The sequence below is a fragment of the Tursiops truncatus genome, chromosome 5, assembly GCF_011762595.2.
Source record: "Tursiops truncatus isolate mTurTru1 chromosome 5, mTurTru1.mat.Y, whole genome shotgun sequence".
NCBI lineage: Eukaryota > Metazoa > Chordata > Mammalia > Artiodactyla > Delphinidae > Tursiops > Tursiops truncatus.
The window spans coordinates 115,787,709-115,812,824 of record NC_047038.1 but is presented as its reverse complement, the minus strand read 5'-3'; the positions used below and the strand labels follow the sequence as shown (position 1 = coordinate 115,812,824).

Here is a 25,116-nt window from a genome sequence, read left to right as displayed (position 1 = left end):
TCCTCCAGCTTCTTTTTCTTTCTCAAGATTGCTTTGGCTATTTGGGGTCCTTTGTGTTTCCATACAAATTATGCAATTTTTTGTTCTAGTTCTGTGAAAGATGCCAGTGGTAGTTTGATAGGGATTGCATTGAATCTGTAGATTGCTTTGGGTGGTAGAGTCATTTTCACAATGTTGATTCTTCCAATCCAAGAACATGGTATATCTGTCCATCTATTTGTATCATCTTTAATTTCTTTCATCAGGGTCTTATAGCTTTCTGCATACAGGTCTTTTGTCTCCTTAGGTAGGTTTATTCCTAGGTATTTTACTCTTCTAGTTGCAATGGTAAATGGGAGTGTTTCCTTAATTTCTCTTTCAGATTTTTTATCATTAGTGTATAGGAATGCAAGAGATTTCTGTGCATTAATTTTGTATCCTGCTACTTTACCAGATTCATTGATTAGCTCTCGTAGTTTTCTGGTAGCATCTTTAGGATTCTCTACGTAGAGTATCATGTCATCTGCAAACAGTGACAGCTTTACTACTTCTTTTCTGATTTAGATTCCTTTTATTTCTTTTTCTTCTTGATTGCTGTGGCTAAAACTTCCAAAACTATGTTGAATAATAGTGGTGAGAATGGTCAACCTTGTCTTGTTCCTGATCTTAGTGGAAGTGGTTTTTTAACCATTGAGAACAATGTTGGCTGTGGGGTTGCTGTATATGGCCTTTATTATGTTGAGGTGGGTTCCCTCTGTGCCCACTTTCTGGAGAGTTTTTATCATAAATGGGTGTTGAATTTTGTCTGAAGCTTTTCCTGCATCTATTGAGATTATCATATGGCTTTTATCCTTCAGTTTGTTAATATGGTGTATCACTTTGATTGATTTGCATATATTCAAAAATCCTTGCATTCCTGGGATAAACCCCACTTGATCATGGTGTATGATCCTTTTAATGTGCTGTTGGATTCTGTTTGCTAGTATTTTGTTGAGGATTTTTGCATCTATGTTCATCAGTGATTTTGGCCTTTAATTTTCTTTTTTGGTGACATCTTTGTCTGTTTTTGGTATCAGGGTGATGGTGACCTTGTAGAATGAGTTTGGGAGTGTTCCTCCCTCTGCTATATTTTGGAAGAGTTTGAGAAGAATAGGTGTTTTCTCTTCTCTAAATGTTTGATAGAATTCACCTGTGAAGCCATCTGGTCCTGGGCTTTTGTTTGTTGGAAGATTTTTAGTCACAGTTTCAATTTCAGTGCTTGTGATTGGTCTGTTCATATTTTCTTTTTCTTCCTGGTTCAGTCTCGAAGGTTGTGCTTTTCTAAGAATTTGTCCATTTCTTCCAGGTGGTCCATTTTATTGGCATATAGTTGCTTGTCATAATCTCTCATGATCCTTTGTATATCTGCAGTGTCAGTTGTTACTTCTCCTTTTTCATTTCTAATTCTGTCAATTTCAGTCTTTTCCCTTTTTTCCTCAATGATGATTCTGGCTAACGGTTTATCAGTTTTGTTTATTTTCTCAAAGAACCAGCTTTTAGTTTTATTGATCTTTGCTATTGTTTCCTTCATTTCTTTTTAATTTATTTCTGACCTGAACTTTATTTCTTTCCTTCTGCTAACTTCTGGGTTTTTTTGTTCTTCTTTCTCTAATTGCTTTAGGTGTAAGGTTAGGTTGTTTATTTGAGATGTTTCTTGTTTCTTGTGGTAGGATTGTATTGCTATAAACTTCCCTCTTAGAATTGCTTCTGCTTCATCCCATAGGTTTTGGGTCATCTTGTTTTGACTGTCATTTGTTTCTAGGTATTTTTTGATTTCCTCATTGATTTCTTCAGTGATCTCTTGGTTATTTAGTAGTGTATTGTTTAGCCTCCATATGTTTGTATTTTTTTTTTTTTTTTTTTTTTTGCAGTACACGGGCCTCTCACTGTTGTGGCCTCTCCCGTTGCAGAGCACAGGCTCTGGACACACAGGCTCAGCGGCCATGGCTCATGGGCCTAGCCGTTCCATGTCATGTGGGATCTTCCCAGACCGGGGCACGAACCCGTGTCCCCTGCATTGGCAGGCAGATTCTCAACCACTGCGCCACCAGGGAAGCCCCCGATTTCAATTTTCTTAAATTTACCAAGGCTTGATTTGTGATCCAAGATATGATCTCTCCTGGAGAATGTTCCATGAGCACTTGAGAAGAAAGTGTATCCTGTTGTTTTTGGATGGATTGTCCTGTAAAAATCAATTAAGTCCATCTTGTTTAATGTGTCATTTAAAGCTTGTGTTTCCTTATTGATTTTCATTTTTGATGATCTGTCCATTGGTGAAAGTGGGGTGTTAAAGTCCCCTACTATTATTGTGTTACTGTCGATTTCCCCTTTTACAGCTGTTAGCATTTGCCTTATGTTTTGAGGTTCTCCTATATGGGGTGAATAAATATTTACAATTGTTATATCTTCTTGGATTGATTCCTTGATCACTATGTAGTGTCCTTCTTTGTCTCTTGTAATAGTCTTTATTTTAAAGTCTATTTTGTCTGATATGAGAATTGCTACTCCAGCTTTCTTTTGATTTCCATTTGCATGGAATATCTTTCTCTATCCCCTCACTTTCAGTCTGTATGTGTCCCTAGGTCTGAAGTGGGTCTTTGTATACAGCATATATATGGGTCTTGTTTTTACATCCATTCAGCCAGTCTGTGTCTTTTGGTTGGAGCATTTAATCCATTTACATTGTTGGTAATTATCTATATGTATGTTCTTATGACCATTTTCTTAATTGTTTTGGGTTTGTTTTTGTAGGTCCTTTCCTTCTCTTGTTTTTCCCACCTAGGGAAGTTCCTTTAGCATTTGTTGCAAAGCTGGTTTGGTGGTGCTGAATTCTCTTAACATTTTCTTGTCTGTAAAGGTTTTAATTTCTCTGTCAAATATGAATGAGATCCTTGCTCGGTAGAGTAATCTTGGTTGTAGGTTTTTCTCTTTCATCACTTTAAATATGTCCTGCCACTCCCTTCTGGATTGGAGAGTTTCTGCTGAAAGATCAGCTGTTAACCTTATGGGGATTCTGTTGTATGTTATTTGTTGCTTTTCCCTTGCTGCTTTTAATATTTTTTCTTTGTATTTAATTTTTGACAGTTTGATTAATATGTGTGTTGGCATGTTTCTCCTTGGATTTATCCTGCATGGGACTCTCTGCATTTCCTGGACTTGATTGACTATTTTGTTTCACACATTAGGGAAGTTTTCACGTATAATCTCTTCAAATATTTTCTCAGTCCATTTCTTTCTCTCTTCCTCTTCTGTTACCCCTATAATTTGAATGTTGATGCATTCAATGCTGTCACAGAGGTCTCTGAGACTCTCCTCAATTCTTTTCATTCTTTATTCTGCTCTGCAGCAGTTATTTCTAGTATTTTATCTTCCAGGTCACTTATCCGTTCTTCTGCCTCAGTTATTCTGCTATGGGTCCCTTCTAGAGGATTTTTAATTTCATTTATTGTGTTCATCATTGTTTGTTTGCTGTTTAGTTCTTCTAGGTCATGGTTAAATGTTTCTTTTATTTTCTCCATTCTATTTCCAAGGTTTTGGATCATCTTTACTGTCATTACTCTGAATTCTTTTTCAGGTAGACTACCTATTTCCTCTTCATTTGTTTGGTCTGGTGGGTTTTTACCTTGCTCCTTCATCTGTTGTGTATTTCTCTGTCTTCTCACTTTGTTTAACTTACTGTGTTTGGGATCTCCTTTTCGCAGGCTGCTGGTTTTTAGTTCCCATTGTTTTTGGTGTCTGCACGTAGTGGGTAAGGTTGATTTAGTGGGTTGTGTAGGCTTCCTGGTGGAGGGGACTGGTGCCTGTGTTCTGGTGGATGTGGCTGGTTCTTGTCTTTCTGGTGTACAGGACCACGTCTGGTGGTGTGTTTTGGGGTGTCTATGAAGTTATTATGGTTTTAGGCAGTCTCTGTGCTAATGGATGGGGTTGTGTTCCTGTCTTGCTAGTTGTTTGGCATAGGGTGTCCAGCACTGAAGCCTGATGGTCGTTGATTGGAGCTGGGTCTTTGCATTGACAATCTCTGGGAGATCTCTCACTGATTGATATTACGTGGGGCCGGGTGTTCTCTCTTGTTCCAATGTCCTGAACTCAGCTCTCCCACCTCAGAGGCTCAGGCCTGACACCCAGCCGGAGCACCAATACCCTGTCAGCCACACGGCTCTGAAGAAAAGGGATAAATTAATTAATAAATTAATAAGTTAAATAAAGTTATTAAAATAAAAAAATTATTAAAATTTTTTAAGTAATTAAAAAAAGGGCACAACCAAACCAATAAACAAATCCACCAATGATAACAAGTGCTAAAAACTATACTAAGATAAACATAAAATTCAGAAACTTGTCAGTCTCATACAGCAAACCCCAAGTCTAGAGTTGTTCCCAAAGTCCACTGCCTCAGTTTTGGGATGATTCGTTGTCTATTCAGGTATTCCACAGATGCAGGGTACATCAGGTTGATTGTGGGGATTTAATCCACTGCTCTTGAGGCTGCTGGGAGAGATTTCCCTTTCTCTTCTTTGTTCGCACAGCTGCCGGGGTTCAGCTTTGGATTTGGCCCCGCCTCTGCATGTAGGTCGCCCTCTGTTGTCTGTTCTTCGCCCAGACAGGACGGGGTTAAAGGAGCCGCTGATTCGGGGGCTCTGGCTTATTCTGGCCAGGGAGAGGGAGGGGTACAGAATGTGGGGTGAGCCTGCAGTGGCAGAGGCCGGCGTGACATTGCACCAACCTGAGGCACGTTGTGTGTTCTCCTGGGGCAGCTGTCCCTGGATCACGGGACCCTGGCAGTGGCGGGCTGCACAGGCTCCCGGGAGCAGAGGTGTGGAGAGTGACCTGTGCTCGCACACAGGCTTCTTTGTGGCTGCAGTAGCAGCCTTAGCATTTCAAGCCCGTCTCTGGTGTCCGCGCTGATAGCCACGGCCTGTGCCCTTCTCTGGAGCTCGTTTAGTCTGTGCTCTGAATTCCCTCTCCTCGTGCACCCCAAAACAATGGTCTCTTAACTCTTAGGCAGGTGCAGAATTCTTCCCAGTCTCCCTCCCGGCTAGCTGTGTTGCACTACCCGCCTTCAGGCTGTGTTCACGCAGCCAACCCCAGTCCTCTCCGTGGGATTTGAACTACGAAGCCGAAACCGGAGCCTCAACTCCCAGCCCCGCCTGCCCCGGCGGGTGAGCAGACAAGCCTCTCAGGCTGGTGAGTGCTGGTTGACACCGATCCTCTGTGCGGGAATCTCTCTACGTTGCCCTCTGCACCCCTGTTGCTGTGCTCTCCTCCGTGGCTCCGAAGCTTCCCCCCTCCGCCACCCGCAGTCTCCGCCTGCGAAGGGGCTTCCTAGTGTGTGGAAACCTTTCCTCCCTCACAGCTCCCTCCCACTGGTGCAGGTCCCACCCCTGTTCTTTTGTCTCTGCTTTTTCTTTTTTCTTTTGCCCTACCCAGGTACGTGGGGGGTTTCTTGCCTTTTGGGAGGTCTGAGGTCTTCTGCCAGCGTTCAGTAGGTGTTCTGTAGGAGTTGTTCCACATGCAGATGTACTTCTGATGTATTTGTGGAGAGCAAGGTGATCTCCATGTCTTACTCCTCCACCATCTTGAAGACCTTCCCCTTAACATAGAACTTTAAACAGCATTTTCTTTCGTCTTGAGAAACGATGAGGATATTGGTTTCTATGCAACTATTTAAGAGAGTACTGAAGACAGAGATAAGAGTTAACAGCTCATTTTCACTGAGTACTTACTGCGTGCTAAGCAGTATTCTAAGTGCTTTATTTGTTTTGCTTATTTAAACAGTAGTAGACTCTAAGTTCTTTACTTATCTTTGCTTCCTATATCTTTCTGCTTCCTCCAAAAATTAGTTCAAACAGGATCAATGAAGGGTCAATTCTTCAGAGATATCATATGCCTGTGGCTATATTAATTTTGTCTGCACATTTAAATAATGGTTTCCCTGGATATTTAATTCTAGCTACAAGGTTATTTTTCTTCAACATTGTAGGGTCTCTGCTCCACTGTCTTCTTGCATCTGTTGTTTCTTTCAAGGACCTGATGTCTGTCTGAACTTTGTCCACTTTCACGCTAATGAATATTTCTGAAGTTTCTGCTTGGCCTGACTGTTCTTGAATGCCACTAAAATATTCCCGACTGAGTCTGGCTTTGTTTTTAATTTATGTTCTTTGCCACTCTATTGTCTTCTTTATTTTGAGGTCTTATATTTGCAATTTTAGAAAAATTCTGATAATTATTTTCTCATTTATGCCCTCCCCCCTTTTTTTTGCCAGACCGCAAGTGGATAGAAGTTGAAATTTCTGCTTTCATCCTCTATGTCGTTTGAGTCTTCCTTCATTTTCCCCTTCTAGTCGTTTGTCCCTGAAGCCTCTGAGGACAGTGCCTGATCTAACCGTGTAGCTCATTCTTTCACTGTCCAGCAGTATTCATTCCGGCATTCAAGCTATTTACTTAATTCCTTACTTTATCACTTATTTTTAAAATATTTATTATACCCAGTTATTTCTTCATCATTTCTTCCTCCTGATTCATGTTTCCAAAATACTTCTTACTGTTCTACAGGGAATTTACTATTTTAAAAAATTCTGGTTTAAATCCTTATCTGTTCCGTAGGCTTTCCCCATCTGGCTTACTTTTTTCCAGGCTTTGTCACTCTTTTATGGAGTTCCCACTATATATTCTTCCCTATAAGTTTGTCTCTCTTCAGTTGAGATCATTGTTAGCCTAATGTTATCAGCCAAAAGACAAAGCCCTTGGCCGTAGCTGTGGTTCTCCACATGTGTTGGTTGGGGCACCCTTCAGGTTGAAGACCCTTTACTGTTGCCTCTGGATTTAACAGCTCCACAACTCTCCACTCTTCCGATACCTTGTTTCCAAAGGATCCTTCCCAGTCTCTTGCTGTTGGTACCCCACTGTCTGGTAGTAGTGATGGAAAGAGCAATTACTTGGACTCAGGGTATGGGCTTATGCAATTATGTTGACAGTTTTCTGAGTGCCCCACAATCCAGGCCCAGCCAGCAAGTGTCAGTCAAGTGAAGCAGGCATCTCCTAATCCTATCTTTCAGGGAAGAGGAGGGAGGGAACAGGATACAGCAACTAGAACCTCCCTCCTCATCTCATCCTCCACTTCTGGTCCCCAACTCTGTCTAGCTTTGGGCTGCCAAAATGAGATCCAATTTCCTCTGTCTCTCAAGGGATTTTCCCAGATGTGGAATTAGTTCCTGAGCATGCCTTGGCATTCTAAAAACCATCTGATTTCTCCAGAACCCATCAGGCAGATTTCCAAAGAGGGAGCCAGCTGCCCTTGCTGATCCTTAATCTAACTAGGAACTGCCTAAGATGAATCATTCTCCTTCCTCCCAACCGATTTATTCAAGAAACAGTAAATGTGTAAATATATAATCATATTTGCCATTATTATCATGAAGCCACATTGGACCAAGATCCCAGAGGTCCCAGTATAAAAGCCAGAGTGTGGTGTCGTGGCCACAGTGTAAAGGAGATTGTGAAATTTCCATCTTCCCCGTTCCTCAAAGGTAGAAAGCTGTTAATTGGGTGACAGTGAGAAAGAAGCAGAGCTTATTCAGGGAAGTTATGGGTGGCATGTTTACCTGAGTTGTTCTGACTCAAGAAAGTAGTTATTTGGAAATAAGTGGAGTGAAGTAAGTGGCATTGGAGCAACATTTTGCCGGTGGTGCTGCTGGTGCAGGATTGTTAGATCTAAGGTGTGAAATTAAAATGATTCAAAATCTACCAATACTTCCCTTTAGTTATCATCATTACGTATGGGGTTGAAAGCCCCAAGCGTATTGTAACCCTAGATTTTAGGGATGAGTAGACCTGGTTTGTAATTGAAGCTCATATGTTGAAGCAGCACAGTGCAGAGCACATGCCTTGTGCTCCCTATTAGCTGAATGAACTGCTGGTGAAGGATTAAACTGGGCATCCAAGACACATGGTAGACCCCAGTTTTACCTATTTGTGGAACACTGGACAAGACATTCAGTTTCTCTTCACGTTTTTTTTCTCTTCTGGAAAATTAAGATGTTTAGACCAGAGGAATTCCTTCAGGTTCAAATCAGGTGGTATTGAGGATTAATATAACATGGATGAATTTGACAATATGCTGGTAACTGACCTGTGACCTTTATTAAGGTGTACTTAGGCACTGGAAGGGACTTTAGACACCATCCAATTACACCTCCCTATTTTAAAGATAAAGAAACGAAGGTTAAGAAACATGAACTACCTTGCTGTGGTCACATAGCTGTCTACAGACAGAACCAAGACCAGGGCTGTAGTCTGTAGGTTTCCAGTCCATTCCATGGTTTTGATAAGGTTAGAGAGGCTCCAGATTTCATCAAGGAGCCTTCAATCTCAATATTACATGAACATCATAACGTTCTAATGATGAATAGAAGGGAAAGATGGTATTGTGTATGGAGTCTAGTAAAAGAAAAGATGGTGACCACCGCCGTTGTTTACACGAGTCCAAAGAGACAGATTCTATTTCTATAAAAATTAATGTTGTGGTCCCAGCACATGGTAGTGACACATTTAATGCTAATTGTTTAGAAGGCTATATCCTATAGCCTAATGGAGATAATTTTCTTTCTTTTTTTTGGCCACGCCATACATGGCTTCCGGGATCTTAGTTCCCGGACCAGGGATCGTACCCATGACCCTGCAGTGGAAGTGCAGAGTCCTAACCACTGCACCACCAGGGATTTCCCTGGTGATAATTTTTTATGTTGTAGATATATTCTTCAAGACTTTACAGTTTCCTTTGTTCTCATTCCATGTTTGTCAAAGTATCTTCTTGTGAGTAATTTGGTCATTTAAGTTAATAGTGCAGCCTCTGTTATTTAGGGATGGCTCTGGTGCAAGAAGCAGCTACCCACATTTACCTCTTCATAACCCCCTCTGAAAACAAACAAAAAAGCCCTCAAAAGAAATCTAACACTTTACAAAAATACAGTCATCTTGGGCATCCTGTACAAGTACACCCAGCAAAAAGGGTCAGAATCTTAAAAGACTATAAAAAATATGTAATCCCATAGAAATAATTGAGTATTTCAACCCCGTAGAGGCACACTGAATATTTGATGATGCCTATACAGCCCGTTTTCTTGGCACAAAAGCTGAGGAGCATGGAAGAAGTAGAAAGCAGAGAAAAATGGAAAGCAAAGATTAGAAAGAATAAAGGAATGGCAATCTATTCATAGTGGTAGTTTTAGTAAGTAGTATTTAAATAAGAATATTTAAGGAGACCAATGAAAGAGAAGGTAAAGAACTAAAACTGATTAAGTCTCCCCATCTGGGGGTAGCTATTCTGTTAGCTGTGTCCCAGGTAAGGACACAGCCCTGGTGGAGAAGAAAGAACCAGCAGTGCTGAAAAGGTAGACAAGTTCTACCATCCAGTCCAGGGAAAAGAAGGCCAGCAGCCACATGGTCCACACTAGAACTCAGGAGTGTAAGCACTCTGTCAATTTTTTTTTATAAAGGAGACACAATTACATGATTTTAAATTTATTTCATTTTATTTTATGTTTTTGTCCACACCGCGTGCGGCATGTGAGATCTTAGTTCCCCCGCCAGGGATCAAACCTGGGCCTCCTGCAGTAGAAGCCCGGAGTCTTAACCACTGGACCGCCAGGGAAGTCCCTCTGCCAGATTTTAAATAAACTTTATTAACAGAGACAGCCAGCTTCCTAGGAGTTTTGTAAGCACTACTGCTTTGCTCTGTAGACTTGAGAAGTTTAGTCTGCTTGTCAGGAAGGAGCCCACCAGCAATGCCGTAGAAACAAGACATTCGGGATTACTATAGCAAATCTATGGCCACGGTGTTGATTTAGGGATTCAAAGTTCAGGGTAAATCATTTGATCCATTTCATAAAGAGCCAAATATTTGGAATGGGAAATTTCATAATTTCATAAAGAACCAAATATTTGGAATGGGAAATACCAGAGGCCTAATCAGCAAGAAAAATAAAACAATAGGAGAATGGTAACCAGCTGTAGTGAACTGGAAACAGGGGACTGAGGAATTATTGGTCTAAAGTACATCTGTATTTAATAAATAAAAGAGCAGCTTTGCCTTAGCTTTTTAAACAATTTTTTTATTTTTACTTAATTGTAAGTGTTGTTTCTGAGGATTGTGGTAATCATACCTCTTTGCTTCTGTTAGGGATTGGTGAGAAGCGAGAGAGATGTTTGAATCCAGTTATTTGCCAGCAGGAGATGTGCTATATAATTAAGCTGTTGTTTTCACTGATAGGTTATTATCAGTAGGTAATAAGAAATTGTGCATCATTATAAATTGTCACATGGCGCATTTCATGCCACAACAGATGAGGTATGTGCTCCGTGGCAGCACCAAGCAATCATGTAGAGATTGGTGCCGTTACGGCGGTTATAAATCACAACATACACTTTAATCGTTAAACAGTTTTCTATAGTGGCAGAACTGGAAAACTGTTTAGTAATGATTGGCTTATTTTTATGATGAGGAATAATTTTTATATAGATCTTTTTATATAAATACCTGAAGAAGGCAAAAGCAGAACATTCATTTTATAGACACATACTTAGGAACTTCGTGGTTTGGGGCTCATTTATCTTTAACTGCAAATATTTGAAGGGTCAGAAAGTCACCAGAATAGCTTTCCATGTATAATTTTAGAGTTTAAAATTATATATATTTCATATTCCAGTTATATGAAGATACTGCCTAGTAGGACTAAAAAGGCCCAAGCTGGCCGCTACTAAATTCAAGTCTCTCTGGTTTTCTCTTTCGGAAGCCATAAGTTAACAAGGGAGTGTCTTGGCTTATGGGATACAAGGAAAATATTGCTTTGTTCTTGAAAGGCTAAAGCTACAAGTCTTCTCTCCCATCTTTCTCTTTCCTTTCTCTGGGTATTATTCCTTTGTTATTCTTCTCCACTTCTCTTTCTTTCCTCATCATGATTTTTCTGTTCTTCAGAACTGAGCTCAAATACACTCACTATAAAAACCTCATCTGGACTGACCCAACTGTCTTTTCCCCTTCAATTCTGTTGTCTTAGATTTTGCCCTACTCATGGAAAAGTTTAACAGACTTCTCTGTGAGAATTTTAAAATCCTATCAAGGGGTTTATGTGTCCCCAACTAGACCACTGCAATCTAACATATGAAAATGTTTGTTCCCAGAATTTGACCCAATAAAGAGCTTGCCCCAGAATGTAAATTCACCACATCACTAGCACATGTTTAGTTCATCTGACTAGTTCATCCGCATTTCTTTTTTCCTAGTAAGACTTTTCTGAAGAAGGAATTAGAGCAAGCTTTTTTTTCTCTCTTTAAATTTATTTATTTATTTATTTATTTTGGCTACATTGCACAGCTTGCGGGATTGAACCTGGGGCCCCGGCAGTGAGAAAGGAGTGCTAACGCCTGGACCACTAGGGAATTCCCAGTGCAAGCTTTCTTCATTGTAAACTGGCACTTGAATAACACTGAACTAGACTGTGAGGATGTTAAAGACCACTTTGTCTCTTTCCAGTCCTATGGGAGGGGTGGAAGAGCCCGATTGTGAGGAATGAGATGACTGGTTCTTGGTGAGGTGTTACATTCACAGTAGTGATGATGGCTGAGAGGTAACATTTTACATGTTCACTGTGTCCTGTGTAGTCTGCATGAAGGAGCTCACGTGAACCTCACAATGACCCAGTATTCTTATTTTCCCTATTCTATAGATGAGGAAACTGAGGCTCTGAGAGACTAACTTTCCCTAAACCTTACCGTTAGTAAGTGTCTAAGTTGGAATTCAACCCAGATATGTCTGAAACAAATTTCTGTACTATACCTAGGTCAGTGCTATCCAGAAGTTTCTGCAGTGATGAAAATGTTCTCTGTCTGCTGTGTCCAGTATGGTAGCCACTAACCTCGTGTGACTTTTGGGCACTTGAAATGTGGCCGGCTCAACTGAGGATGTCAATTTCTAGTTTTATTTTATTTTAATTAATTTACGTTTATTTTAAAACAGCCACATATGGCTAGTGGCTATTGTATCGGACAGCACAGCTTCAGATACTTTTTAAATGTTTCTGGGTATAGGCTAATAAGGGGAAAACCAAACCAGGAAAATACGTTAAGAGAATGTGCAGTTCTTTCTCCATTTCTAGAGCTTCCCTGGATCCCACATTTTAAAAAAATATTGATTTTAGAAGGAAAGGAAGGAAGGAAGGAGGGAGGGAGGGAGGGAGGGAGGGAGGGAGGAAGGAAGGGAGGAAGGGCTGTTTTAAATGTATTGCTGTTTAGAAGCAATAGGATTCAATTAAAAAGCAAACAAATGATTGGCTCCTCTGGTTCAGGCACTCTGCTAGGCTTCAGCCCTTATGAATAAATGAATAAGATATGGTTCCCATCTTGAAGGAGTTCACAGTCTAAGTAACTTTGTAGAGGATGTTATACATTTTTTTCCAGAGTTTCTTCATATATGATTAGACAAAATATTTAAATGTCTGCTATTTATTACTTTATAGTGTTTTGCTTTTAATTTGTAATATGTTAATTTTTTGAAGAGGTCATCCATTTCTATCATTTAAAATTCAAAGGTCAAAGTGCTTTTAATTTCCTCCTGTAGAAACAACTAGCGCTATCATTTTCTAGTATGTGTCTTTACAAATATTTTGTGCACACACAAGAAAATGTACACATATATTTAATCCTTCCCCTTTTTAAAAACACTTACATACTACTGCCTAACCTTGCTGTTTGGACTTGAAAAATATACCTTGGATATTTTTTCATTCTAGTACTTAAAGAATTTCTCATTTTCTTTCTATGGATGCATAATATTTCATTAAATGGACATATCATAATTTAAACATTCCTCTATTGTTATTTTTGTTTCCTCTATTGTTTTTTATTGTTTATCATTCCTCCATTGTTATTTCCATTCTTTTGCCATTACAGGAAATACTGACATGAGTAACTTTAACAATTATATTCTCATGTGAGCTAGAGTGAACTGCATTCATGTTCCCCAGAACATATTCCACAGAACACAAGTCTCAGAAGATGTTCAATGTAAAAAGTGGCTTCTGAGACTAAATAACTTCCGGTGACTCTGTGTATTCATTGGAGGTTCACAGTGCACATTGTCAAATTAAAGGGGGTCCCGCCATAATCTATGTCAGATTAATCCAAGTGTTTCTCAACCATACATTTTCTCAAGAAAGAGCATATACTCTTTTTGTAGGTTGGGTTCCCTGGGAAGCAGACTCTGAGATAGAAATGTACATGCAGGAGACTCAATGGGGCATGTTCTCAGGACCAACACTTGATGGAAGTGAGGGGGAATGGAAGTAAGTGGGTAGAGGGAGAAGTTGAACTGGGATGCAGTTGCAGCAGAAGCCTCAGCCAGTCAGTCCCACGGGGAGTGCTGTGAAGCTGTGATGACCCTTCAGGGATATTCCAACTCCAGGGAAGGAGGCCAGGCCCCCAGGGCGGGGTTGTGACCTTGTGCTGGGCAGCTGTCTTCCACTGAGGGCATTTCTGCAGAGAGGCTCAGCTCTGAGCTCTCAGCTGGGGTAATGAGTGCCTCAGTGTTCACTACAACTCTGAATAGCATCTTTGCATCTTTTATGAAAATGTATATAAATTCTTAGATACCCTTGCTGGTCAGAGAAAGGCATTTGGTCTCTTTGGGACCTTTTTTTTTTTTTTTTTTCTCCTCTATGAAATATGGATGCCTGGCTGGACGTTCTTTGGAGTATCTAACATTCTTTGCTTCTAATTCCATTTAATATGTACTAATTAAAGTCCAATATAAGAGACAAATTTCCCCAAACATGTGGTTGGCCACATAGAGGCCAACAATCTGATTAGGTCAGCCTTAATCTGTTATCATGGCTGTGCAGTGATGGAGAACGAGCATGGTTATAGCGCTTTCAAGAATATGTCACTTAACTTGAGGCAGATTATTAGGGCAAAATGGCAGCAGAGCTGAATTGAAGTTTTTTGTCTTTTAAATATTTTGGTTACCCCTTGTTAGGTGTTTCCTGAAGAAGCTAGCCTGCTATCTTCCTAGAAACATTAACCCTTATTGCTAATAATTGAAAGATTAAACTACATAGGGTATGGAAGGCAGGAGTCCATCTAGCTTTAAACCACAGACTTAGGTGTTGGTATTCATCCTCCTTTTTGAAGCTCAGGGTAAACAGGTGTAGCCAAAAAGCCATAGCAGTTCTCAGGGTCTTTCCATTTGAGAATCAGATGGGTCTAAGTGCCCATCGTGTGCCTTTCAGGGTATTTGCTAATTTCATACTCATGCCTCCTGCAGAATTCGTCAGTTGTGGGGCTATCAAGGAAGCTTATTTCTTGGTTGAAGAGGAAAAATGTCCAAGGAAGAGGTCTCTCTTAGGTGTGCGTGATAGAGTTGATGAAAGTTTGTAGAGAGGATGAAAAAATGTCCAAGAAAAATCTCTAAGAAAAAGTTCTTATGAGATAATAGAAGTGGGAAGTAAAACCAGGACTAAGGAGTTGGCTGTTATATGAACATGATGCAGAGAAGAAAGCAAAAAAAGAAAAAATGAAAAACAAAAAGCTAAGATTGATGGCTGTGTCTAAGATCAACTTTTCAATTGAATAGACATTTTTCTCAAAAACCTTAATCTTTTTTTCTTTCAACAAAAAGCTTCATAAGGATTCTTACTATTCTTCTCATTATTATATAATAGTAATGAATGAGGTGAGAGATTGTTAAAAAGAGAGCTTGAAAGGGAATAAACTAGAAAAGTCATTGCTAGAGAGTGGAGAAATGATGGAATAGCAGTTTGCCTTAAATTGATCCAAAATGAGTTACTCTTTTCTGAACAATCATTGCCTCTTCCCTTTTCCTCTGTAACAGGTGGTATCAAAGACCTATTTATGCTAACTCTTCAGTGTTTCTGGAACGACTTCCCTCATAATCCATTTGTAATTATCCGTTCGCAAAAGTGTCAGATCCTATAGCATTTTGGTCACTTCCAATTATTGAATTGTCTAGTCCATTTAAAATTCCGGTCTCATCTCCATATATTCCCTCAGCTCAAGTTGGGCCTGTGGGACCATTGGGGGAAGAGGGTGTGGTCTACGTCTTCATGCTTTCTAACCTCCTTCTGATTTTAACTGCAGGAAGTTGGCGACTAAGAGGGTGGCATAGGGCAGATGGGCCAAATGGCTCCTGACTGAACTAGGCTATCCTCTGTTGGTCGTTGCTTCTCTTCCTGGATAACAAGAATGAATCATTGAAAGCTTCTGTGTAGGAGGTTCCAAAGTTGGGCTCTCCTGTGGGCCATGTGTGTGAGTTCTTCCACACACCTGTAGTGGCCTCCACACCAGCCCTCTGTAGGTGATTAGGCTTAACCTCTTCCTACCCTCTCATCAGTTTCCCCTGGTGGTACAGCCCACCAGGTCTGATTTTGAGTCCCCTTGCAAGGAGGCCAGTCTTGATCCATGGGAAACTCACACGGTTTTGCTGGATCAAACCCTGGAAGCAAAATTTGATACTTTTCTTCATTATTTTTTTCTTTAGTCATGTAGGTTTAAGAACAAATCAACCATCTCATGAGCTGATATGATGTCTAGTCAGGGGATGTGATGCCAGTCTGTATTATTCAGCTCAGGCTGCCATAACAAAATAGCACACCTGGACTTCTGGAGGCTGGAAGGTACAAGATCAAGATGCCAGATGATTGAGTTCTCTGGTGAGGACTCCCTTCCTGGCTTGCAGATGGCTGCCTTTTCACTGTGTCCTCATGTGGTGGAGAGAGAGGGGAAGGAAGCAAGCTCTCTGATGTCACTTATCATAAAGGCACTAATCCCATCATGAGGGCTCCACCCTTATAACCTCATTTAAACCTAATTACTTCCCAAAGCCCCGTCTCCAAATACCATCACAATGGGGGTTAGGGCTTCAACATAAGAATTTTGGGGAGACACAATTCAGTTTATAGCACAGTCTCTTGTGTATAATCCCATAGCATTTTCCATCATGTTCCTCGCTGGTGATTCCAATCATTTCCTTTCCCTTCCCATGCTGGTATTTTAGTCTTCTGTATATGGACTGGGAATGGGGTCTTGGGGTGGAGTTGATGGTTTGGAGGTAGTAGAAATAGTAAGGGTTTGCCTACCTCTGAGTTCTCCCTGGAGCAGGTTGCTGGACCTAGCAACAAAATTCTTTTTAGAATGTGGGAAACTTAATGCTTCTTTATCCCCAACATTTGGTTCTGGTCACCAGTTCCAGGGAAAGAGTAAAAAAATCTTTATTTTAAATGATATATGATACTTTCTTTTCCCAAATGAAGCAGCTATAGTCAACATGGATGTGAGTTAAATTCTGAGGAAGACTGAAGATTTTAGGAAAACTTAATTTAAAAAAGTTTCTATTGACTTCTGAAGCTTTCTCCATGAGTCTTCCTGTCTTTTCTAGCATCATCAGATGCAGAAGTAATCATAAATTCAAGGAAGTTAAGATTATTCAATACATAATTTTTAATCTTTGTATCCTACCTTTGATTCCTACAGAATCCATTCCTACATATGGTCATGTGGTTCTTTAAAACAATGTCCCATCACGTGCTATGTTGGTGACGTCACAGGAAACAAAGAAGTCAGTGTTAGAAGATAGCAAATGTACAGGAGGTCATGTAAGTAAAGCTTTTAAGAATTACATCATACAGTATAGACCCATTTATGTAATAATGTATAATTAGTAGTAATGAAGATCTGGCAAACCTGGGATGTTATATATATATATCCAGAATTTTAAAAAATGAGCATCTTAGTTAAAAAAGAAAATGCCATTTGTTATAGAATGTTGAAAACATTTTCTGAGGACAGAGAACACTGCACATAACAGAGGTGGGCAAATTTTTTCTGAAAAAATCCAGACAGGCTTTGCCAGCCAAATGATATCTGTTGCAACTACTAAACTCTGCCCTTATTGCTGTAGACGTGGATGGGCATGGATTTGTCCCAACAAAACTTTATTTACAAAAACAAATGGCCGGTGAAGTTTGGCCTGTGGGTCGTAGTTTGCCAACCCTTGGCATATTAGATGAAGACATTCTGCATCTCACTTTTTTCTATTATTAAGTTAATTTTAAAGGAACTGGGGTGCTTAAAGTTAAATAATAAATGTAATGCAACTATCAAATTTCTGAATGATTTTACAAGTGTAAGGAAATTAGAGAATAATGTAGATTAGAGTTCTTGAATGACTGTTTGAAACTTTTGAAAAATGTTTGAGAATGATGTAAAATCAAGTACAGTCTCAAGAACTAAACAAAATAAAGCTGCAGAAATGGAAATCAAAGGAACTGACTTCTTGATAAAGTGAACACATGCATTTAATTTTTACTTTCAGTTATAATATTTAACTCCTTTAGAAAAATTTCTGAATCATTTGTATAGATCAGGATAAGCAGTAGAGTAAATACAGGGGTTTATGAAAAGTGAAACTCTTTATAAGAATCCTAAGAGGAAACAAGTAATTCCTCTCTTGTGCAATCATTTCTGGCATCAGAAAATAATGAAGTAAATATAAACTGGAAGAAAAAGTGTGAAGAAAATGTCCTCTGCTTATAATTGCCTACAAAGTAAAACATATCCTCTAACTTCATGTGCTTCTTTGAAATTGCTCTGTTTCCTAGATTTTTTATAGGGAATCCCCTAAACTCAAGAAATAACTTACTGACAGTCTTAGGGTTAAACACATTTTATGTATTGCTACCACTGATGGCTCAAAGAAGCAGGAGGGCATTTTGGATGTTGAGGAGTAGAACTGGGACATTTTTGTAATAGCAACATAGCTTTAAATTGTCTTGTCACTGTTTGTGAAAATAAACATATTATTTTTTAAAAATCCATTATGATCAATTCTGGGGCAAAAGCCAGGGGAATTTTCTTTAAGTGAAATCATACTTGAAATATGCAAGAAATTAAACAGGAATCTCCCCTGAGTTGTTTTGAAGTCATAAAAAAGTGCTTTCTCTTTCTCAGAATTCTCCTTGATTCCTAGTTTTTGAGTAGGTTGTTTCTTGAGTTTAGGGATTCTTAATAAAAATTCAGAGCAGCTTCCTTTGTGGTACTTAAAAACCAAAGCTTCCTTTTGGGTACTTAAATAATCATATTATGTTGTGGTTATTTGTGGAGGCCTGTGATACCTGTTCTTACCTGGTGTGAGGAAGGGTCTCAAGATTTTATTTTTATTTTTTGTTTTATTTCTTATTATCTTTCTGATTATCAAAGTAATGTGCTCACTATAGTATGAGTGAAAACTATAGAAAAGTGTAAAGTGGGAAAAACATCACCAGTAATGCAATAACTAAGAGGCAGCTTATTACATGATTCTTTCCCGGGCTATTTTTTCTACATGGTTGATATAAAAATTATTGAAAATTTGCCTTGTACTGTTGTCTATTTAACAATAAACTGTGACATTTCCCTGTGATACTACATAAGTTAATATTATTTTTAATGTGTATATAATACTCCAATTTAAAATATATCACAACTGATTATAATCTGGTTAATTTGTGGTTATTAAAATAATACTTCAGTAAATATATTTTTGAATAAATCCCTGACCAGATTTCTGAAAATTTTATTAGGAAAATTTTCTAGGAGGAGAATTAAAATGTTTAAAGTTATAAATATTGTAATGGTGCTCAAGACATACTCCAGAAAATATGTACAAATGTATATCTTTGTCATCCCTTTGTGAGTCTTGGTGACATTGCATCCTCATCAGTGCTGACATTAACAGCTTTTTTTTTTTTAACATCTTTATTGGAGTATAATTGCTTTACAATGGTGTGTTAGTTTCTGCTGTATAACAAAGTGAATCAACTCTACATAAACATATATTCCCATATCTCCTCCCTCTTGAGTCTCCCTCCCACCCTCCCTATCCCACCCCTCTAGGTGGACACAAAGCACCAAACTGATCTCCCTGTGCTATGAGGCTGCTTCCCACTAGCTCTCTATTTTACATTTGGTAGTGTATATATGTCCATGCCACTCTCTCACTTCGTCCCAGCTTACCTTTCCCCCTCCCTGTGTCCTCAAGTCCATTGTCTACATCTGTGTCTTTACTCCTGTCCTGCCCCTAGGTTCTTCAGAACCATATTTTTTTTTTTTTTTAGATTCCATATATATGTGTTAGCGTACGGTATTTGTTTTTCTCTTTCTGACTTACTGCACTCTGTATGACAGTCTCTAGGTCCATCCATCTCCTACAAATAACTCAATTTCATTTCTTTTTATGGCTGAGTAGTATTCCATTGTATATATGTGCCACATCTTCTTTATCCGTTCATCTGGCGATGGACAAAACAATCCTTCCTGGTTCCATAATGAGCAGGGGATTGGACCAAATGTAATTCTCTCGGAAATCATGTAGAATGGGACTGTGGAAAGACCCACAAACTAAGTCTAAAGCAAAACTCAGAGATAGTGAAAAGCTCTAAAATCCAAACCATGTGGAGTATAGGCAAAAGCAACTGAGGCTAGAGAATTTGCACAGGAAGTTCCACTGGAGGGACAGAGAGGAATGGAAGTATGGAGGGGGCCCAGTGATGACAGCTCTCAACAATCACCAACAAGAAGGAAAGAGCCCAGTTCTGAGTGGGGACTGAGGTTGAACAGGGATTCATTGCTGGGAGAAATGGAGAAAAATTCTTTGTGCCCATGGGTAGAAGATCTCAGAAAGCACATCTTTCAAAAAGGAGGGAAATGCATTGGTAGGAAGGGGCTGTGTCCCTCAGTGGTAGCTTCCAGTGACAAAGCTGGAAGAGGTCAGAACCGGTGCGTAGCACCTTCTTGTAATCTCTGATGGACTCCACAAGGTACATCCTGACAGGTGGGGTGGGGGCACTTGCTCACATCCTGAGTTTCCTGCCCGGGGTTTCCTCCTGACATGGAAATGTGGACAAGTTAACAGGCTGTCTGGCTAATCTTTGACCAATGGGATGCAGGAATTAGTAACACATTCTCGCCCCTTCCTCTGTCTGGGGGTGACTCTTCTGTAGCTCTGCGCACTTAGGAATGGCAAGCCCCACGTCACATTCTTCTATGGGCTTCACCCCTTTCCTGCTGCTTTCCCATTTTTACCGTCTCTTGCTTCCCGGAATTGCTCTATTTAATAGAATCCTTTTTCTGTGCCTAATGATGATTTCATATCTTTATTGTTTGCCTGAATTCCATTGGGATTTCCTCTCTGATTCCTGAGTTATTCAAAAAGTGTATCGTTTATTTTTCAGACAATTGAGAATTTCACACAATTGAGAATTGAGAAAATAAATTAAGAATTATTTTTTTGGTATTGATTTTAACAGCCAGAATTCTCTCAGATAATAAACACTGAATAATTTTAGTCCTTTAACTGTAATGACTTGCTTTTTGGTCCTTCCATTTACTTTCAGCCTGTCTTTGCCCTTATGTTACAAGTGTGCCTTCTAAAACCACAGGTTTTACATTTTTGTTTTTAATTTAATCTGGCAATCTTAGTCTTTTACATAGAGCATTTAATCCATTTTCATTTAATATAATTACTCATATAGCTGTGTTTATATCTACCAGTCTACTCTTTGTTTCCATTTGACCCATCTCTTTACGTAGTTTTGTTCTTCCTTTCTTGCCTTAATTCGGATGAATCGACTTTTTACTATCGCTGTTTCCTCTACTACTTCATTATTTAATTGTGTTTTACTCTTTGTATTTGTTACCTTAAATATTACATGTAACTTTTAAAATTGTAACTCAAGATTACAACTCAAGATTGGTTACCTAGATATTACAGTATGCATCATTTGCAAGTTACATCCTATCCAATGATTTTTTTTTCAAGAAGAGATTATTTCAGGGTGATTTAAACCCTTCCAGAGGAATACAAACTCAAATTATTTTAATGAAGGGAGACTATCATTGGCACCTAAACTTGGTCAGAATTTCACAAGAAGAAAACTATTCCCAGTTTTATTTAAGAATATCAATGAAAAACTCTTCAGAAAATTATTAGCAGCAGCTCATTAGAGGGGTTATATATCCTGATGAAGTAGGGTTCATTCCAGGGATGAAAGATTATGAATTCTATTAAAATAATTCATCATAATAGTTGATCTAAGGGGAAAAAAATCACATGTTAATTTCTACTCATTTGACAAAATTCAACAGCCATTCTGGACGTTTCAAAAAAGAGAGACAGCTCAATAAAGAAAGAGTTAAACATTTTATAAGCATGGCAGACTGACAGACCGTGTGTTCACACATACACATGCGCAAACTCAGCCCAGTGATAGCATTGTAAATAATGACCAAACGCTAGAGGCACTTCTGCTACTTCTGCTCAAAGTACAAACAAGGTAAGTGTGTCCACCTCTCACCCCTGCTGGTGATGCTGTACCAGTGTTGTTAGTTAACAAAGCCAGATGAGAGAAAGAAATTTGAGCTATGAAACTTAGAAAGGTGGAAGTAAAACTGTTATTTGTAAATGACTTAATACTTAGAAAATCCAAAAGAATCTAGCTGAAATTTTTCTATTACTCAATTCCACCATCTAAAGGAGAAAGAGAAAGATAAAAAGATAAATCTGACTCATTAAAAAAAAAAATCCTTTTGCTGGCAAAAACCAAACCAAACCAAAACAAAAACTCTGGGGAAATTCTAAAGGAGAATAATAAGCAGGGAAAAAATATCTGCCTCTCAAATCACCAGGAGTTTTCTCTCTAAATATATTTTAGGAATTGTGGGAGTGTGGAGAAATACAAAGCAACAGAACAGTGGGCAAAGATGAATGAACAGTTTGCATAAGAAAATACAAATAGTATTTTGATTCATAAAAAATATTTAACCTCATGTAAAATGCTAGCTGTTATTTAATTTTATTTAAGGAATGTGGGAATATAAGTATATATTTCTAGATTTGCTTGCATTTCATAAGGAAACTTTCAAGCATTTGCAATAACTAAAAATGGTTGCCTAAATCAAGAGAGGAGGTGAAGGGAAAAATAGGTTAACAGGGACAAGAATCAGGGTACAATTTCTAAATGAATACCTTTTCCTATTGTTTTGTTTTTCAACCGTGTCAATACATTACCTTTACAAAAATATATAATAAACTATTTTTTAATTATATGTTTCAGCTGTACAATGTTATAATTTGACATCTGTATACATAGAGATCACCCCCAAAAGTCAATAAAATGTAATTTTTTCCCAGATTTGAAAAGTGAGAAATGCATTTCATTTTAATTTGCTTTCTTGGTTACTGTAGGTATTGGATTCCGTAAAGTGTTCATCTGTTGTTTGCATTTTCACTGAAATTATTTGTTTGTTATTTATATTTAGATATATTTTTGTTTTTCTTAACTGAATTTTATAATGCTTTCATATATAAGGAACAAGTACATTTTAACATATTTATTTCACTTTTTCTCACTCTGTTCACCCTATCATTTTATTATACTTTAACTTATAGAACGTATTAATTTTTATTTTGTCAAATTTGTCAATTTATTTTGTTGATTTTTTTTAAAAAAAATTGCTTTAAAGCCTATCCAGAAATCAGATTCTTACTTATATTGTTTTTTTCAGATGTCTTTTTGTTTTTCACTATATGAATTTGTCATATGGTGAGATGAGAATATAATTTTTCTCCTAAATCACTAATCAATGGCTTCATAGAAACTTTGTTAAATAATAACTCTTCCCTCACCTGCTGCTTTAAGATTCAGTGTTACGATATTTCATTGAGTCAGCTATCAGTATTTCAGTGAGAAACTTTTCATTTTGTGATAAATTTTAACATCCACTAGGTCTAGTTCCTCTTTATTACTTTTCTATTTCAAAATTATTCTATTTTCACCAGTGGATTTTCCCAGACGAACTTAAAGATCGTAATGTCAATTTCACCTCCGATTTCATTTCTTATGAAATAATTTGGAAAAAATGATATCTCTGTAATACACAGTGTTTCTATCCAGAAATAAAGTCTACTTCTCAAATTATTTGTCTTTTTTTGCTTTTTAATTTAGTTTTATTGATTTTCATATAGCTCTAGTATATTCCTTATCATATTTATTCCTAAGTGAGTTAGATAATTTCCTTTACATATTGCTAAGATATAGAATGAAGAATATGAAAATTATTGGTTATATAACTTTTATTTAACGTTTATTTTGTTCCAAACCATCTCAAAGAACTTACCATTTCAGTTCTTATGATCTCTTAGGTACTAGGCTTACTAAGTTGTTTTGTTTTGTTTTGTTTTGCGGTATGCGGGCCTCTCTCTGTTGTGGCCTCTCCCGTTGCGCAGCACAGGCTCCGGACGCGCAGGCTCAGCGGCCATGGCTCACGGGCCCAGCCGCTCCATGGCATGTGGGATCTTCCCGGACCGGGGCACGAACCCGTGTCCCCTGCTTCGGCAGGCAGACTCTCAACCACTGCGCCACTAGGGAAGCCCTATGCTTAGTTTTGTTAAGCAGTTGTACAGTTTATAAGTAATCGTCTTATCGTTTTGAATGGTTATAACTAGAGTTTCTTATTTTTCTGCTTTATGTTATTAATCAGAAATTCCAGAAAGTTCCAAAGAAAAGCCACCAGGTATCTTATTCTTTCTCCTGAATACAACAGGGACACTTACAGTGATTTATTAGTAGGTTTGAAGTTGGTATTAGTTTAAAGAAGATGTGATTATGTTAAGAAATAATTATTCTATTCCTTTTATTAAGAGTTTTTTTTTTTTTTTAGAGAATGGATGCCGAATTTTGTGAAATGCATTGTGAAGCACTGTTGGTGCAGTGTTTAAGAGATTGGGCTGGGGGCTTCCCTAGTGGCGCAGTGGTTGAGAGTCTGCCCGCCAATGCAGGGGACATGGGTTCGTGCCCTGGTCCGGGAAGATCCCACATGCCGCGGAGCGGCTAGGCCCGTGAGCCGTGGCCGCTGAGCCTGCGCATCCGGAGCCTGTGCTCAGCAAGGGGAGAGACCACAACAGTGAGAGGCCCGCGTACAGAAAAAAAAAAAAAAAAAAGAGATTGGACTGACTGGAGTTTGAAGCCCAGCTCTACCACTTAGGAACATTGTATTTAACTCAGGCTAGCTACTGATGCTCTCAGTTTCGTCATTTGTAAAATGGAGACAGCAGGTGTTGGAGCACCGCTGATTTAATTCACACCCTATTTTTTTTTTCAGTGTGCCACTCTCAGTATGTCATGCACCTTCAAAAACAAATGTATTTGCTTCGTCCAGTCAGCATGATTAAGGAACAAGTTTGTCTTCTGCTTTTCAAGGCTCTGTTTACTCAGGAAGGAAGAGTGGAGTTGAGTTAAATACTAATTAAAAAAAATTTTTTTTAGTTCTCATAGTAGGTGATAATGTGGAACGTGTTTATTTTTGTCTTGGTGTCCTAATGTGCATAATATTCAAAAAGTTGTCAAAATACTTTGATCGGTTAATCATATGCACATATGTACTGAGGGCTAGTCATGATGCATATAGGCATGAACCTCATTACCATCACCTACCATTAGTAAGCTTACTTATTTAATCCTCTATCTTATCTTAATTTTAATTTTCTGACACAGTAGTTTATTTTAATTTTCTGTGGAAACCTAACCTTACATTGTTCACATTTTTATGGGACAATTGAGCTTTGTCTTCACTGTTATGTACAGCTCATGCTACAGGACTATAATTTGTGCATTAAAAAAGTATACAGAAAGGATATATACCTTTTAATACATATTAAACCACTCTGTGGTTTTATTAAAACTTGTTAAATGATTGATTTTGTAATAGAGATAATGCTTAGTGCTACATATGCCAGAAAAATATATGCACATCCTTGTTAAGAGGTATTTTCTTTAGAGTGGAGGACATTTTGAAAAATAGGTACTGCAGATCCTCTGAGCCTCAGTCTACCTATCCAGGCCATGCTTTTAAGCTATCTCTGCTGTACTTGGATCATCTTCCTTTACGCCATCTCACCACTACCTCTCCCCTGCAGGTCTGGCTCTCCTTAGCCATCCTCTATGTTCTCTTGTGGATTTGGGCAGAAACTTCTGGGTTCCTTCCAGTGAGGAGCCT

At 38.6% G+C, this 25,116-nt stretch overlaps 1 protein-coding gene across 11 annotated transcripts in view; it reads left to right on the top strand.

Moving 5' to 3' along the window:
* IL15 (interleukin 15) overlaps nucleotides 1-25,116 on the top strand; it is a 171,978-nt gene that overhangs the window by 105,537 nt on the left and 41,325 nt on the right. For 8 of the 11 annotated variants that reach the window (XR_012332161.1, XM_019926512.3, XM_019926513.3 and 5 more), the window contains one exon: nucleotides 16,558-16,679. The exons of the other annotated variants lie outside the window; for them this stretch is intronic. Coding sequence is in view for 6 of the 8 variants with exons in the window: in XM_019926512.3 (XP_019782071.2) it covers nucleotides 16,614-16,679 (66 nt within the window). In the remaining 2 variants the exon portion in view is untranslated. Of the gene's footprint in view, nucleotides 1-16,557; nucleotides 16,680-25,116 lie in introns of those variants that run through there. 11 annotated transcript variants of the gene reach the window in all.